The following is a 14,937-nucleotide window of genomic DNA, read 5'->3' as shown; positions in this document are numbered from 1 at the left end:
CACTTGGCCAAATCGGGCCGGCCTGCCGGATATGGAAAGAGGTGCTGGCTGGCAGACACAGTCGCTGTGTGCGTGTGTGCTGCGGTGTGTGTGTGCGTGCTGCGGTGTGTGTGTGTGGCAGCTCTCGGTGGGGGAGCGTGACCGAGGGCGTGACCGAGAAGACGGGCGAGAGGACAGGACAGCCGAGAGGGCCGGCGAGACCGCGCCGAGACCGCGCCGAGACCGCACCGACAGCGCGCCCCGCCTCGCAGCCCGCCGCCCACACTCTCTGTGCCGCACACACACACGCTGGCCCCGGCCGGCTCGCTCCTTCCTTTTCGGCCTTTTCCCGTCTTCGTCGGCTCTTGCGTCGGCTGCCGAGGCCTTTTTCTTCATCTGCCTTGCACGCACTCGACCCCTGCCCTCAAAGCGCTATGGGTGCCCTCATTTCCTATCTTCGTGGCGGGGAAGGCGCCGCCGACCACGCCGCCATCTCTGGCTCAAACATCCTTATCGACTTGGATGGTGCGTCCGCTGCACCGCCCCGTACCCTCGCCCTGCTCCGTTGGCAAGGGAAGAAGGGCCAGGGGAATCAGCTGCATCCTGTCGCCGTCCATATCGTGGCAGTTCGCCTGGACCGGCGCCATGTCTCTCTGCATGTCCATCGCCCAATACTCGTCTCACATCCTCCCCCTCTCCCCTGTCCTGCCGTCGGCTTGGCGGCCGGATCTCAGGCGCCCAGCCCTTGCAGTCTGAAATCGACATCTACAACTACCTTTCCAACATTCTTGCGCCGGCCTCGTACCACTTGGATGTCATGTCTCACTACAACGGATGCGGCGACTATATCAGGAGGGTAGGTCCTGGCGTGTCTCTGTGCTGGCCTGACCGTCCGTTGTCGGGACTCTGGGCCTTTGGCACAGCCCCAGGCTTGCCTCCATCGACATCCGATGCATCGTTGCTCGGATCGGCGCTGCGTCGGTGGGCTCGCGCCTCAAGCTGCCGAGCCGAGGCCACCATGCCGGCTGTATCGAACGACATCTACGAGCCGACATCTACCCCGGCTGCCGCGCTCCATGCCATTCGGCACTTGGATTTGGGGGCCTGTCCTCGCGTCGCTTGAACTCCTCTGCCTCCCGAACAGACCCACCAGGCTGACATCCGCACCCTGGTCTCTGGCTCTTCCGCTCTTGCAGGCCATCTCGACACCCAATCGCGAGACAGAGGAGGCGGCGTGGAAAGCCGTGTGCCCTGCCGTATCCAACCTGAAAGACTGCTATGAGTTTTCCCAGCGGCTCGGTGGGTATCTCCCGGCGATGCTTCCCGATCGGGGCTCCGACCCGCACGGCTCTCTGTATCCGCTTGCTCCAGAGTGTGCGACAATGCAGCCCCCCTCCTCTGGCTGTGCCGGGCCCATGCTTCCAAGGCGCAGGGTCCGTGCGTGACCCCCCCCTCTCTCACCGGCAACAGTGCACAACATATCCCACAGCCCACCGTCTCACGCCGCGTTCCACTCTCCCACAGAGGATGCCTTCCCCAGAGCCCTTCACTTTTTCTGCCAGGGCGACATTGGCAGGAACCTCGAGAGTCACCAGGCTACGGCCAAGCGTCTGGCCGACATGCTGCACTTTGCTTCAAAGTTTGACGAGATCAAGGTAAGACCGTCGCTGGCCTTCCACCGCGACAGCCAGGGCAGGGGTCTCGGCCAGATTCAATCCCGACCGTCAGTCCTGACCTTCAATTCTGACCTCCGACATCTCAACTCCGGATATCGCTGATCCGTACAGATGAACAACCCCAACATCCAAAACGACTTTTCCTTCTATCGCCGCACCCTCAGCCGCATGCGCATGTCCAACGTAAGCAAGCCGTCATCTCGTCGCATGCATCGCCGGGGTTCTGGAAAAATGTCCTTCTGAACACGACGCTTTGTCCACTCACCCACACGCACTCGCTCACGCACTCACTCACTCGCTCGTTCTCATTTGCACTTGGCCCCCATCCAGACCCAGCGGGCCGTTATCGTCAACGAGGACCTGGCCAACAGAATGTCACTATTCTACGCACACGCCACCCCCATGACAAAATCTCTGATTGACTCAACACAGGTGGCCCTGAGCCGTGTATGTACCCAGCTTACGCCCTTGGTCCCATCGGCCAGTCGCTTTGGTTGCATTGGGGGCAGATGTGAGCCACCCATGCTTCTCCGCTCTCCCAGACTCATCTCTCGTCGCCCTGACTCCTCCGCAGCGCAACTTTAGCGAAGAGGCCCTCACCGACTGCCTGTCCATTCTCTGCGCCATCTGCTACAACATTGTCTCGAAAAAGTACGGCTCTTCTGTGCCCTTGAGCACTGCGCCGCGTGCCGCTGATCTCCGTGCGCTATACTGACTTGCGCTCTGTCTTGTCTGTTTCGGGACTGCTTTGCATCCACTACTTTGCCGCAACTCTCAGTGCTGGAGCCAACCAGCCTCTCACCGACTTTTGCTTGAGAGTCATCGTTGTCTCGGTTGTGCTCTATGACAATGTCACGCAGGCCGGTGCATTCTCAAAAGGATCAAAACTCAACGTAAGCTCCGATGCACGGCCTCGACAATGGGAGTCGATGGTCGGTGGGACACTAAATGCGGCTGTCGTCGGCCCTTCAATCTGCTGACTATCGATGTGCCGTGTCTCTCCGCCCCTCAGATCCGATCGACCGTGAGACTGATCCAGCAGTTTGGCGGCGCACATGCCAACTCACTCATGAACGCCCTCCGATACACCACCGTCCATCTGAACGACGAGGCCACTCCCAAGGGAATCAAGCAACTCTTTGCTTAACTCTGCTGCCGGCAAGCTGTCGCGTGAAAAAGGGATCCCCCTGATATCTTTTTCGCTCACCCTTCCTCCCTCTTTGGTCCTGCCCATTCGCTCGGTGCGTCCCTCCAAGTCGACCAGCGTCTCATCGCTTCCCTTCCCGTCTCCTCCGCCCCCTTTCCCTTGTCCCGCCCTTGTTCTCGACGCTACTTTCGACAGTTTTTACTCTTTCAAGTCTTTCTTACCCTCAGTCCGCCTTTTCTACATCTTGCTCTGATGGTGGTCCCACGATTGGCTTTGCGCATGCGGATTGCCAGTCCCGTGTGATTGATCATCTCCTCTCCTCCTCCTCCCTTTACGATGACCTCCTCGCTCCCTACTCTCTTTATTTACAAAGGAACCCTTGCCTCTTCGATATATACTTATAGAGACGCCAGGTCGTATGTGTATGTATGAAACGAAGGGCTAGCGTTATTCCAGCTATTTGATGTCGCTTCGCCTGTCTTCACCCCTCCCCTCTCACACACAGCCGGTTTGTCATATCCACTCCCTTCTCTTCCTCCTTCACCCCCCTCCTCCCACCTTCGCATTCTTATGGCTATTGATGTTTGCTATGCTATTGTTATCGATATTACTTTGTCACTGCTATTTTAGACCCCTTTCTCTTCCTCCTCCGCCTCTTTCTCCTCCGCTTCCTTCTCCTTCCGTAATAATACACAGCACGTTCATATGGCCCACAGCTCCACTCCTGACACGCAGCAACTGCCCTTCTCAGCCACCGAGAGTGCTCTTGGCCGAGTGTGCCAGTATATTGGGAAATGGATGTGACGCGGCGCTGCACTTGACACCTGGGACCCAAGCGGATCTGACCGGTCGACGACGAGATACAGAGCCTGTGAATGTACGTGTGTTCGGAAGCCGAGGTCACGCCCTGAGCGACAGCACCGATCGGACATCGTGGGTGAATCGCAGGGCGTCCAAAAAGGGGAGCAGATCCAGCAGCGCTTCGTCGTTGGGGTTATTCATCCAGCTCTCGATGGGTATGCCGTTGTCTGGAAGAGCCCGTGATGTACAGAGAGTCAGTCGGGATGCCTCTGCTTCTGTGGGATGGGAGGACGGCGATGCCGTGGGAGGCAGAGCAGAACTCATTCGTCGACCGAGCAAGCAAGGCACTGTCCGGCCCTGAAATGCGTCGGCACGGCCTGTCCACAGTGGATCACTAATGTCCCTCTTGGCCTCTACTGTGGGGGGGGGGAGAGACGTTGTGTACCTTCGTTCATTGCAAACGCTGCGAGTGAATTGTCGACCAGGATGACCTGCGACAGATCCGGATCGACGAGAGACAGGTTCTTGACATAGGTGCCGTTCCGAGGCGTGCACGACTGCGATAGGAGAGAAACAGGAGACGCCACAAATGCAATGACAGTCCGTCAGTCAGGCTGCTGCCGCATCGGATTCCGAAGCATCGCGGTGGTTGTCGGGCTCGATTTGTTGTGCTGAACTGCTTTTGTTGGGACGGTTGTCGAGGACGGTTGTCGAGGACGGTTGTCGGGGACGGTTGTCGGGATCTATATCCAGATCGTGCTTCCTCGGAAGCCTTGGAGCGCGAGCACTTATCATATCGATGGACGCTGCAGTATTCTGCTCATCAGCCGATTCGACCAGAGTGACTTCGGGGATGCCGCTTGCTGCACTTCTCCCGCAATCTGCCTTTGGCCGGTGGGGCGATTCTGGTCCGCCAGCCTCGCCTGCTCAACTCATGCGCGTTGTTCTTGCCCGACCAATGCCGGATGCATCCGCGGCCCTTGGCGCCAGTGGCGGCTCTTGAGCAGCCCTGCTCACCTGACGAAAGTATCGACGGCTGATCAGCGTCCGGGAACTGTCGAGCCAATCGATGACGGGATCGGCATACTCGGGCATTGAAGCGGTAAAGATCACGACCTTGTACCATTCGCTGACCTGGAAGGAAGGAGGCAGGGGAGAGTGAATCGAAAGCCCCGAAACGGAACAGTGACAGAAGGCAAACGGAATCGCCAGGCGAGCATCGGGTGCCTGGCGAATCTGAGTCTGCCTCCATCGGGGGCGCTTTCGGCTCGATGCCGTCTCGATATCGTCGTGATTTGCACGATCGGCAGTCCAGCGAGCTCTCCCGCTCCCGCCTCGTCGTATCGTCGGGATGCTCACCTTACGGAGAAAGTAATCGGCATGCGGCCGCTTGTAGACATAGTAGAGACAGACGTGCCTATCAACCAGGACCTCGATCATATGGTCGTGGTTGCGGGAGCCCCTCGAGGTCGAGTGGATCAGCGTCTCGTCCAGATCGAGGACCAGGGTCTTCTTCTGCTGGGCCATCGGCCCTCTCCTCGGTCTCGGGACCGAGTATCGATGCACTTGCGAGTCGCTCGCGTTCGAGTCCGTATCTAGATCGGTCATGACTTGGTCGGCTGCTGGCAGAGCCGACAACGGCGGCGGCGACGACAGTTGGGCAGAGCGGGACGGGCTCGGCGCTGCCGGGCTTGGCGATACGAGCAGGTCGACTACCCCTGCCGGCAGAAACTGTGAAAGGACATTGCGGAGCTGCTGCTGCATCGGCGATGAGAGGCTTGCGGAAGGCGGGCGATGGACGATTGCAGCGCTGGGCCGGAGCGGATGGGGGAGGGTCTGCAGGTGAATTGAATGAGGCGACGGCCCGTCAGGCTCAGAGGTCAGCGATGCGGTCCAGACTCCAACAACGGCATGCGGTGATGCAGCAGCCAGACGAGGCCGCTATAGGCGCGGCAGCAATGCCCAGGCAATGACGGACCTGGAGATGCAGCGACGGCGGGCTGGAGCTGTCGATGGCAGAGCGAGATGGAGTGGGAGGCGGCGGCGTGGTGATGGGGATGAGCGGCGCCCTTGCCCCAAAATGCGAGTCGGGTTGGTTGTCCCGCACAAACGACGACCGACCACCAACCGAGGCAGCGCTCACATGCAGCCCAGGGCGTCTGCCGGTGCTGTGGGTGATGGGAGTGTCGACAGGGTCGGCATCATCCCCGGCCGGATGAAGAACACAGGACGAGCGATGGCCGCCAGCGGCAATGTGCTCGCTCCAAGCCGGGTACTTGTCTCGTCGGCACAAGCAGCCCAAGCAGTCCGAGCAGCATCGTTCCTTGCAAAGTACTTGCGAGGCGACAGGAGGCCACGGGACAACTTGCCAACAACCCCGGCCGGATATCCGTGGTGTTGTTTCGAAGTCGGGGCCATGCGCATTGTCGATGAGCACCTGGGATCGCCCAGATGCCAAGAGGATGTCGAGACAAGTGCGAATCCACCCCGAGCTTGCCATGAGACTCAATCAAACATACGTCAGCAACGCAGGTGTGCGACCCCACCAATCCGCATGGCTCGCTGTTCCGCTCTTCTTGGAGGCTCTGTGCTGCAGCATGGGCCTGATCCACCAAGGCACGAAGCCCGATCGAGGCAGATCGGGGAGAGCCCCCGTCAGCCATTGCCTGCCCCTGCCGAGAGGCCGATCCGATGCCCTTCTGTGGATTTGCTTCATCAACACCTTGGCTACTGAAACTCTTGCTTTGCCATCGCCGCCGGAACTGGCTCTCGTCCTCGCCTGAGAATACTGCCGCGCATCCAGCAGTATGGGCACCCCAACCGACGACCTCGAACCGTATCACTTGAAGCGGCAAGTGGCCGTTGGTGCTCTGTGCTGGCTCATTGACGGACCCTATTTTTCGCCGCCGCTCACTCCGCTGTGGCCAACCTGCCATCTTTGGTCCACAGGAAGATATTGCCTGGGCACATCGATGTGCATCCCACCGACAACGCGATCGTCGTCAACTACACGATTCAAGCAACCATCCTCGGCGAGAATGGCCAGCCTGTCGTCGGCGACCGCAAGGCCATGCAGAAGATGTAGGCTGTCGTGTCCGAGGCCGTCCATGAATGCATCGAGAAGGCCACGACAGCCTGGTTGGTGCGCTAATCTCTTCTGTCCCATTTTGCGCGTTCCACCAAGTATCCGAGTCAAGGCCCTGCATCCCAACACGAACCTGGCCGTCCTTGCAGAGGAGGTTGTGGAGAAGTGCAAGCTGATCCACCCGTCCAAGGTGCACGACGTCGAGCAGCTTCTTTACTATTTGCAGCAGCGCCAGATGAACGAAGGAGGTGAGCCAGCCGTTCCTGTGCCTCTGCTTCCTTATCCATCGTGGGATAGCAGGGGCTCGCAATTGCAGGACTACTCGAGTTTGCAGGGGCTCTGTCACCGGCGAAGCTGACCTTGCCAATTACTCCATCCCGTTGCTTTTGAACAATCGCGTATTTCGTCTTTGCCCGCCCCGGCCGCTCATTCGACCTCACCAACAACGCGAACGCAGGCGTCCAGCGGAGACGACTCGAGGACAGCGCCTTCGGCGATACACCGGCAGGGGTAAGGCTCGCAGTCCGATACCGACATGGCTGGGCATGTGCACCCGACTTACGGCCAATGCCATCGACACAGGATGCGCCTCCGTCAATCGACTCGATCGAGCAGTACATCGAAGGGCTCTACGAAGAAATGCCGGACAAGATCAGCTCAACTCGGTCCATTCTGCAGCTTGCACGAGTGCCTGAGAATATGGAGCTGCTCATCGGCAACGGTAAGCTGTCGAACGCCGTGGCAAATCAAGAGCGTCTCTGTGATTTTGCCGATGCGCCCACGAGTTTTGCTGCCCGGCGTCCCCACTCCGTGCATGATCGTGCTCGCAATTGCAGTATGGTGAGGTGAGGCATGCTGGAGGCGATACTCTCGAGCGCCATCTCACCTTCCTATCGGTCACCCGAATCGATGCAGACGCACTCATGTCGGCCCTGTCCCGTGTCCTGCGAGAGGACGGGAAAAAGTCCATGGAATTGGTCACCAACATCATCTACATATTCTTTTGCTTCTCCAACTTTTCTCAATTCCACGGATTCATCACCACCAACAAGATCGGCGACATGTGTCTGCGCATCACCGACCAGGAGCTGGCCCGGTTCAATCTGTGGGTCCAAGACCTCAGGAAGCTTGAAGCAAAACGTACGTAGTTGCGGGCTGTCCATCCCGTACATCTCGCCGTCGCCACGATACGGCCCTCGACCATGTGTGTCTTGCAGTTCGGTGTGTCGAGGTCCGCGGGGCTGGTCTGCGTTGTTGTTGCATTGTTGGTTCGCACACACAGACTTCCACGGCGATTTTGGGGCATACATCGGGTCCACCGATGCAGCCGTTCATGCTGACAGAGGAATGCCATTCCCGCTTCCAGTGTCCTCTCATCCCGACAACAGCGGGCTTGTGCGAGAGCTGGAACAGGAGCACCAAAAGTTCCAGACGATGATACGCAAACAAGACCAGCTCCTGTTTGGTGAGACATAGAGGGGTTGACTGGTGGCTCGTCGGTGCCAACACACTCAGAACTCACCCATGGCCGATCGCGCTGGATTGGATTTGCAATTTCGCTTGGCATATAAACGAGCCTAACGCCTCACGTTTCTCTTCTGGCAGTGGCCTTCCATCTGTTGTTGAACTTGGCAGAGGACCTTAAAATCGAAGTCAAGATGGTCAAGCGTGGAATCATCAAGTACCTGATCCTCATGCTTGATCGAACAACGCCGGAGCTCCTCATCCTCGTTGTCACGTTTCTCAAAAAGATGAGCATCTTCCGGGAAAACAAGGACGAGATGATGCAGGTACAGCAATTGTGGGCACCGCGATGAGTGGTTGCATCGTGCTATCAGGAGCGAGTGTACGTTTCGCCCAAATGGATCCGCGAAACGACGACAGTGGGTTTGGAGCGATCGACTGCGTGGTAGTGAGTTCTCGTCAATCACTAACCGGCATCCGATTGCGCTCCCTATTAACAGAACTGCGAGCAGCTTCTCGAGAAGTTGGATGTGCTTCTTTCATACGAACACTCTGTACGAACTGGCATTTTCTGGTGCCCACCACACCACAGCAACCATCGCTCCGGCTGCGAGGCACCGGCTCAGCTAGTTTCTGACCCAGACGCTGACCTGTATCCCGCTGTTTCCATAACCAGGGGCTTCAAAACCTGACTCTGCGGCTCATATTCAATCTCTCGCACGACCCGGCGTTTCGATCGACCCTGATGCGAACGGGCATGCTCAAGAGACTCTCGGAGTATATCAACAACAAAGTCCACACGCCCGTGGCGCTTCAGCTGCTCTATCACATCAGCATTGAAGACGAAACCAGAGCTGCTTTCTCGTACACCGACATCATTCCCCTGGTGAGTGCAATAGCGATCGTGGGCACCGTCAACGCAACAGTTGGTTGGATGCATTTGCGGGCGAGTAGATATATGACCAGCCGTCATGAGCCTCGCCACAACATGCTCCCGATAAAACCGCCAGGCGCACGGATACTGACTGCTTCATGAACCTACAGAGCATCAAGATGATCTTGGAGAACAAAGGCGAGAAGCAGAACGTCGAGCTGATTGCCTTGGCCATCAATCTGGCCTCAAACTCGGTGAACGTTGCGGTGATCTGTGCCGACAACGGTCTCAAATTTCTCATGAAGCGTGCCCTCAAAACCAGGGACAACCTGCTTTTCAAGATGCTCCGGAATATTGCGGCTCACGAAGGCCCTGCCAAGCTCCTGTTTTTGGTGCGCGATATGCTGATGGAGTTGTGTGGGAGGATTGGGGATCTGCCTCGCACCCAATGCTCCAGGCTTGTACACAGCGATGCCCCATATCCGCCGCTTACCATCGACGCTGGTTCACAGGACTACATCGATGATCTGATGCAGACACTCTTCAAGACCATCGGCCAGCCCGAGATCACCGTCGAGATCCTGGGCATACTCAACTCGCTTACCATCCCCGACTTTGACTTTGCCAAGCTGTGTGAAGCATTTGATCTCTTGAACTTTGTTGGCAAGAAGCTGGCTCAGGCGTGCGAGGTGGTCGAGCGGGACTCTCGGCTTCCGTTCGAAAGCGGAGTGGCAGAATCGCAGCAAATGAACCCAAAGAGCGGTGTCCGGGAGGACGACGACATCACCCTCGAGATGCTGGTTCTGCTGGGGACCATGGCCAATGACGAAAACATTGCACCAATGGTGGCCAAGACAACCATAATCCCGGTGCTCATGGACTTGATGATCGGTAAGATCTAACGATCCAGCAATGCTGGATATGTCCTTCACCACACCATGAGTCGGGAGGCATAACCTGTTCAGCGGGAGCAGCAGTCATGGGCTCAAAGCGAGAGTGGCTCACGACGTCATCAACACCACTGCTCTCAGCCAAAGAAGAGGACGACGAAATCATTTCCCAGATCATCTATGTCGTCTATCAGTTTCTGCTCCACGAGTCGACCAGAACTATCCTAACGACAAAGACACGTAAGCGAGCGTCGCTGTTGTGGTCGTTCCATGCGGGTATGCAAGGGCGCTCTATGAGACCACCCTGCTTGTACGCTGACAAGAGCGTTGTGTATTGATGATCAGAGGTGGTTTCGTACTTGATCGATCTGCTCTACGACCGAAACATTGAGATTCGACGCATGTGCGACGTCTGTCTGGACATTATATCGGTATGTGGTCGCTGGTCGCTGGTCTCTGGTCGCTGGGCTGATTCGCAGGCTCGGCACCCGTGAAGCCCTGCCAACTGAATTGCTAGGACTGCTGGCATGCAAAGAGCCGAACAAAACGCCTGTTGGTAGAGATGCCCAGATGGCCGAGATCATGTCGGGACATGGAAGCACGGACCGACATTCACCAGTCTTGCTCATGGTTTTCGACCGACTGTACGGACGACAGGAGATCGACGATGAATGGGTTGTGCGCATTCGCCACCAAAAGTTCCACTGGCACAACTCGGAATGGATCAACCTCATCACCCAGGCCACCGGTCAGACCAACAGCGAGGATCATCACTACGAGGAAGATGCTGTACTGTACTCGAACCACAAGCTCGATCCGCGCGAATCGGACTGCATCGCGAAAGTTCAAGAGCAGCACAGGGCTGCGGGATGAGATCTATGCGTCCAATAGCGACGATGATGACGACCTCTATGGAAGCGGAATGGTTATCGGAGGCACCTCAGCGCTGTTGGATGGACCCTGAGCACACCGGATATTGCCGGTCCGTGCGCTTCCCGCCATCAGCCTCTGTCTCCAGCAGCACCGGCAGCGACACACTGGGAACGACATGCCAGGTTCGACATCCCTCCCAACCTTGTATGAAATAAACCCGCCAGACATGCCCGAGGGCCGTTGCCGTAACGAGATGTGGAAATACAGTATTCTATCTGCCACTGGCCCCTCGGTCGCGGTCGACGCCCATTCCCAGACACGACATGCAGCTCCCAGCTGGACTTGTCCGTGCTGCCACTGAGACCTTACACCAGGCGGATATGACAGGCCAGTGCCGCAGTGCCACAGTAACGTCGGCATGCATTGGGATCTTGAAATCGTCCACCATTCCACGAGAGTCTGTCGTTGGTACGTCACCAACCCGCCCTGGGGCGATTCAATCAAGGCGATGTGATCAAGGCAATGTAATCAACTGGTGATTGAGCGCATATGTAAAACGGGCGCAGACTCGGTTGCTCACCGCTTGGGTGTTATGGCGAAACCCAACGACCGTCCACCAGGTCCGCACCGCCGATAACTCATCAAGCAGCTATTGGCCCCCAATGTCTTCGCCTCCACGAAACACTTCGACGCTCGGCCACAAGCTGGGAATGCGAAAGCACAAATCAGACCGCAACGTTGCAGTCTTGCTGAAGAAGACTGGCCCTGCCGATTTACTGCAAGAGAGCGTTGTTCCAGAGACACACCCGCTCCGAGTTCAAATTCAAGTCCTTGTCGATGAGCTGGAAAAGTCCAAAAAGCTGATTGACCAGATGCAGGGCTCGCTGCGGCTTCTCAGCAACTCGGTCAACTTGCTGGACGAGGCCGTAATTGCCCAGAACCTTAGCCGGCTCTCGAGGCGGTCGCGGGACATGGTTGACCGGATCCACCAGGACTGGACTCTTGTCGTCGAGCAGGCCGCACCAATAGTCGAATCGGTGCAGTCCCATATACCGGTCAACCCAGAGCCAAAGGATGCTCGACTCAAATCGGACGATGCATACAAAATCAGCCGCAGCCGCACGGTCCATAGCAGCAGCGCTCGACAAAATGCAATCAAGGTCAAGGGGATACGGCGATCGTTGTCGTCGTCCCAGACGGAGAACCACCACGTCGATATGGCTGGGCGATGCATCTCGGATGGATGGGAAGAGACTCCTCTGATGGACGAAATGGTCGAGCAGGCAATCAGCCAGCACTTTATCGACACCCACTTGAATCAAGAGGCCCCGCCAAAGCAGTCAACGACAAAGCTGTCCAGTAGCCGATCAGCCGCAGTACTCTTTGGATCGGTCTTTGGCCGCACACACCCCCAGTCTCACGAGACCAAGGGCGGAAGCTCCTATCAAGTGTTCAAATCGTCCAGGTCGCTGAGATTCGCAGACTTGCAGAAGCTCGAGAAGGCTGACCACGGGGCCTTTGCCTCGATTCTCGTTCCTGTGCCTGACCAGCCAGAGTCGGGACTCCAGCGGCATTCGGTCGCCGATGCCCACGATCTGGTGTGACGCCGGGATACTCTGGGATGCTGTGCGATGTCCTGGGATGCTGTGCGATGTTCTGGTATGATGAGCGGTGTGGTGAAAGGATGCGCATGGTGGCCGTGGACGATGTGAGCGGCGTGGTGAAAGGATGCGCATGGTGGCCGTGGACGGTGTGAGCGGCATTCGGCTGACAATCCGCTCATTCATCAACATTGCATGTCTTGAACATGATCCGCGAAACACTGGTGCTGCGGGAGCGTGGTGCATTCATTCGATCCGCTGGATAGGTCTGTAGTTTCTCAGTGTGAATATAGTCGGGCCGAACGAGCCGCCCTGCCCCCATTCTCCTTGGACACTGCTTGGCCATGGCAGGCGATGGATGATGTATTCAGGATGGGAAATCGACGACGACCCTGGCTCAGAACAGGCCGTCTCGTTTCAGTCGGGCACGCGGCAATTCATTTCCCGGCCCGCCAATCGCGTGGCGCGTTTTTTTCTCAGCCGCCACCTGACCGCCACCGCAGCCCTGCGCTTGGCCGGCGGTGCTGTCCTTGCGCTTGGCCGGCGGTGCTGTCCTTGCGCTCGTCTCCACCGGCTGTCTGTGGCTCTCCATCTGCCTGTCGTCCATCTCCAGGACACCCGCCGGCTTCAGCGTCTGTCCTGTGCATCTGCGTCGCTCCACCGTCAGCAAATCGATCGTCTAGCCATGGCTGTAAGTGCATCTCTTGTATCCTCCTCCGTGTCCGCCCACGCCCTTCCGGATCAACAGTCACAATCGCTCCTTGGCGACCCCTTCTGGCGATACCAACACCTGTCCGGCCTGGGCGCTGGACGCTGGACGCTAGACGCTCGATCGCTGCATTGAGGCCGAGCCGTCTTCGTGCCTCGACGGAGACCATCGCTCTGCTCTCTATGCTTCGAGTCACTTTCTTTGGGCCTTCCCCACGCCGTGCCAAACGGCACCCCCAAACCCGTTGCCGTCCTTGCATGACGCTATCGAGCGCATTCGTCCACACTCGATTCGACTGGTCTATGACAGCCGTACTGCGTCCGATTCGCTCCGCACAGGCCGCCAGCAGGATTATGGCGAGCGTCTCTATTCCTTTGGCCTTGATTCTCTCGTGGGCTCTCCAACTCTCCTGCTTCTGCTCTTTCCCATTTATCGCCTTGGCTCATTGATGGACCATGGCTTCCGCTCCAGAGTCGCTCTAATCTCTCTCGCTATCGTTTTCTTTCTCGCCATTGATATCGAATCTCGCTTCGGTCTCGGTTCTGCCTCGCCAACACTGGTTCGCTAACTTGCCGATCCCGACCTCGCTGGCGCCCTCCGACGTTTGTGGTGGTGGATATCCAGGAAACTTGGGACTCGTCTGAATCGTCGGTGACCTACTGGGTCGAGTGGTTCCATCAGCTGAGGGGAAACGAGTTGTTCTGTGAGGTCGACCAGGAGTATATTCTCGACCGATTCAACCTCACGGGGCTCCCGACCGAAGTGCCGCACTATGCCCAGGCGTTTGAGATGATCACCGACTCGCTGGAAGACACTCTCGATGAGCCCCTGCACACCGAGGTCGTCAAGGCGGCAAAGACCCTGTACGGGCTCATCCATGCTCGGTTTGTCATCACGGCACGAGGCCTCACCAAAATGGCCGAGAAGTTCCGCGAGGGCTGCTTTGGCCGGTGCCCACGAGTGCTCTGCCACAACCAACCTGTTCTTCCGATTGGCATCACCGACATTCCTGGGATCAAGTCCGTCAAGCTGTACTGCCCGAGCTGCGAGGACATCTACAACCCTACATCGCGACGCCATCTCACCATCGACGGCGCTTACTTTGGAACCACCTTCCCCCATCTTCTTCTGCAAATGTTCCCCGAGCTGCTACCCGAAAAGTCTACCGAGCGCTATGTGCCCAAGATTTTCGGCTTCAAAATCCATCACACAGCGCGCGAGCAACGCAAGCAGGACGAGCTCCGCGAGCAGCAGCAGAAGCGACTGGAAGAGGGGCTCTAGATCCCTCGTGGCTACAGCCGTCGGCCTGCGGGCTGCATCAAGGCTGCCTTTGCATGCTTCCAGCGACGCAGCGCCGTGCCATAGAACTGGCCCTTGCGCATCGTCGCCGATCATTTTCCATTCCTCCCCATCTCTCCAATCTCTCCCATCTCTCCCATCCTATCCTCGCATCTGCCAACACTCGCTCTAATACTTCCTCCCTTCTACTCGGGCCTACGATGAGACCCCCGGTTTGATCCTCCCGCGCTGTACGGGCCATCCTTTTCTCTTTCCAGCAACCCTTTGCAATGTGGATACTGTGATATATCATTCTGTGTGTACTGCCCGTGTACACTGACATCATCGCTCCTGAACTCTTTGGTCAATCGATCACCCTTAGCGGCCCTGGCCAGATATGCGCTGGCGTCTTGCTATCGAGTGGCTCGGTCGTTGGCACGGGCCATGAGTGCGATCATATACCGATGGATAGACATAGCTCGACGCTGTGCATGCAACTCGCCAATGCTCGGCGTTTCATGATCCAGTGCAGGGCCACACCCGGGTCATGGCAGAAGCCG

General features: G+C 57.6%; 4 protein-coding genes across 4 annotated transcripts; 3 read left to right on the top strand and 1 right to left on the bottom strand.

Annotated features, from left to right (window-relative positions):
- Positions 1-371: 371 nt before the first annotated feature.
- Positions 372-2,970, top strand: BJ171DRAFT_278041 (uncharacterized protein). The gene is made up of 9 exons (XM_053106871.1): positions 372-504; positions 714-835; positions 1,176-1,278; positions 1,504-1,634; positions 1,767-1,838; positions 1,986-2,102; positions 2,230-2,306; positions 2,434-2,548; positions 2,668-2,970. Exons 1-9 carry the CDS (start codon positions 414-416, stop codon positions 2,800-2,802), a joined length of 963 nt encoding a protein of 320 aa, XP_052969673.1. The 5' UTR covers positions 372-413; the 3' UTR covers positions 2,803-2,970.
- A 572-nt stretch (positions 2,971-3,542) lies between these two features.
- BJ171DRAFT_493141 (NLI interacting factor-like phosphatase-domain-containing protein) lies at positions 3,543-5,703 on the bottom strand. The gene is made up of 5 exons (XM_053109889.1): positions 5,582-5,703; positions 4,963-5,439; positions 4,621-4,737; positions 4,049-4,160; positions 3,543-3,830 (listed from the first exon to the last, which is right to left on the bottom strand). Exons 2-5 carry the CDS (start codon positions 5,365-5,367, stop codon positions 3,703-3,705), a joined length of 762 nt encoding a protein of 253 aa, XP_052969672.1. The 5' UTR covers positions 5,368-5,439; positions 5,582-5,703; the 3' UTR covers positions 3,543-3,702.
- Positions 5,704-6,410: 707 nt separating this feature from the next.
- On the top strand, positions 6,411-10,880 carry BJ171DRAFT_596605 (kinesin-associated protein-domain-containing protein; the record flags this gene model as incomplete). The annotated part of the gene is made up of 16 exons (XM_053114690.1): positions 6,411-6,439; positions 6,553-6,684; positions 6,788-6,936; positions 7,146-7,198; positions 7,271-7,409; positions 7,604-7,828; positions 8,055-8,153; positions 8,294-8,478; positions 8,653-8,706; positions 8,829-9,038; positions 9,197-9,418; positions 9,539-9,917; positions 10,058-10,156; positions 10,262-10,347; positions 10,574-10,710; positions 10,808-10,880. 16 exons carry the CDS (start codon positions 6,411-6,413, stop codon positions 10,878-10,880), a joined length of 2,271 nt encoding a protein of 756 aa, XP_052969671.1.
- Positions 10,881-12,948: 2,068 nt separating this feature from the next.
- On the top strand, positions 12,949-14,399 carry BJ171DRAFT_278007 (casein kinase II, regulatory subunit). The gene is made up of 2 exons (XM_053106870.1): positions 12,949-13,081; positions 13,724-14,399. Exons 1-2 carry the CDS (start codon positions 13,076-13,078, stop codon positions 14,378-14,380), a joined length of 663 nt encoding a protein of 220 aa, XP_052969670.1. The 5' UTR covers positions 12,949-13,075; the 3' UTR covers positions 14,381-14,399.
- Positions 14,400-14,937: the final 538 nt, after the last annotated feature.

This window comes from Polychytrium aggregatum (assembly GCF_025602895.1).
Source record: "Polychytrium aggregatum strain JEL109 chromosome Unknown BJ171scaffold_7, whole genome shotgun sequence".
Taxonomy (NCBI): Eukaryota; Fungi; Chytridiomycota; class Chytridiomycetes; order Polychytriales; genus Polychytrium; species Polychytrium aggregatum.
This window is presented reverse-complemented; position numbering and strand designations above follow the sequence as displayed.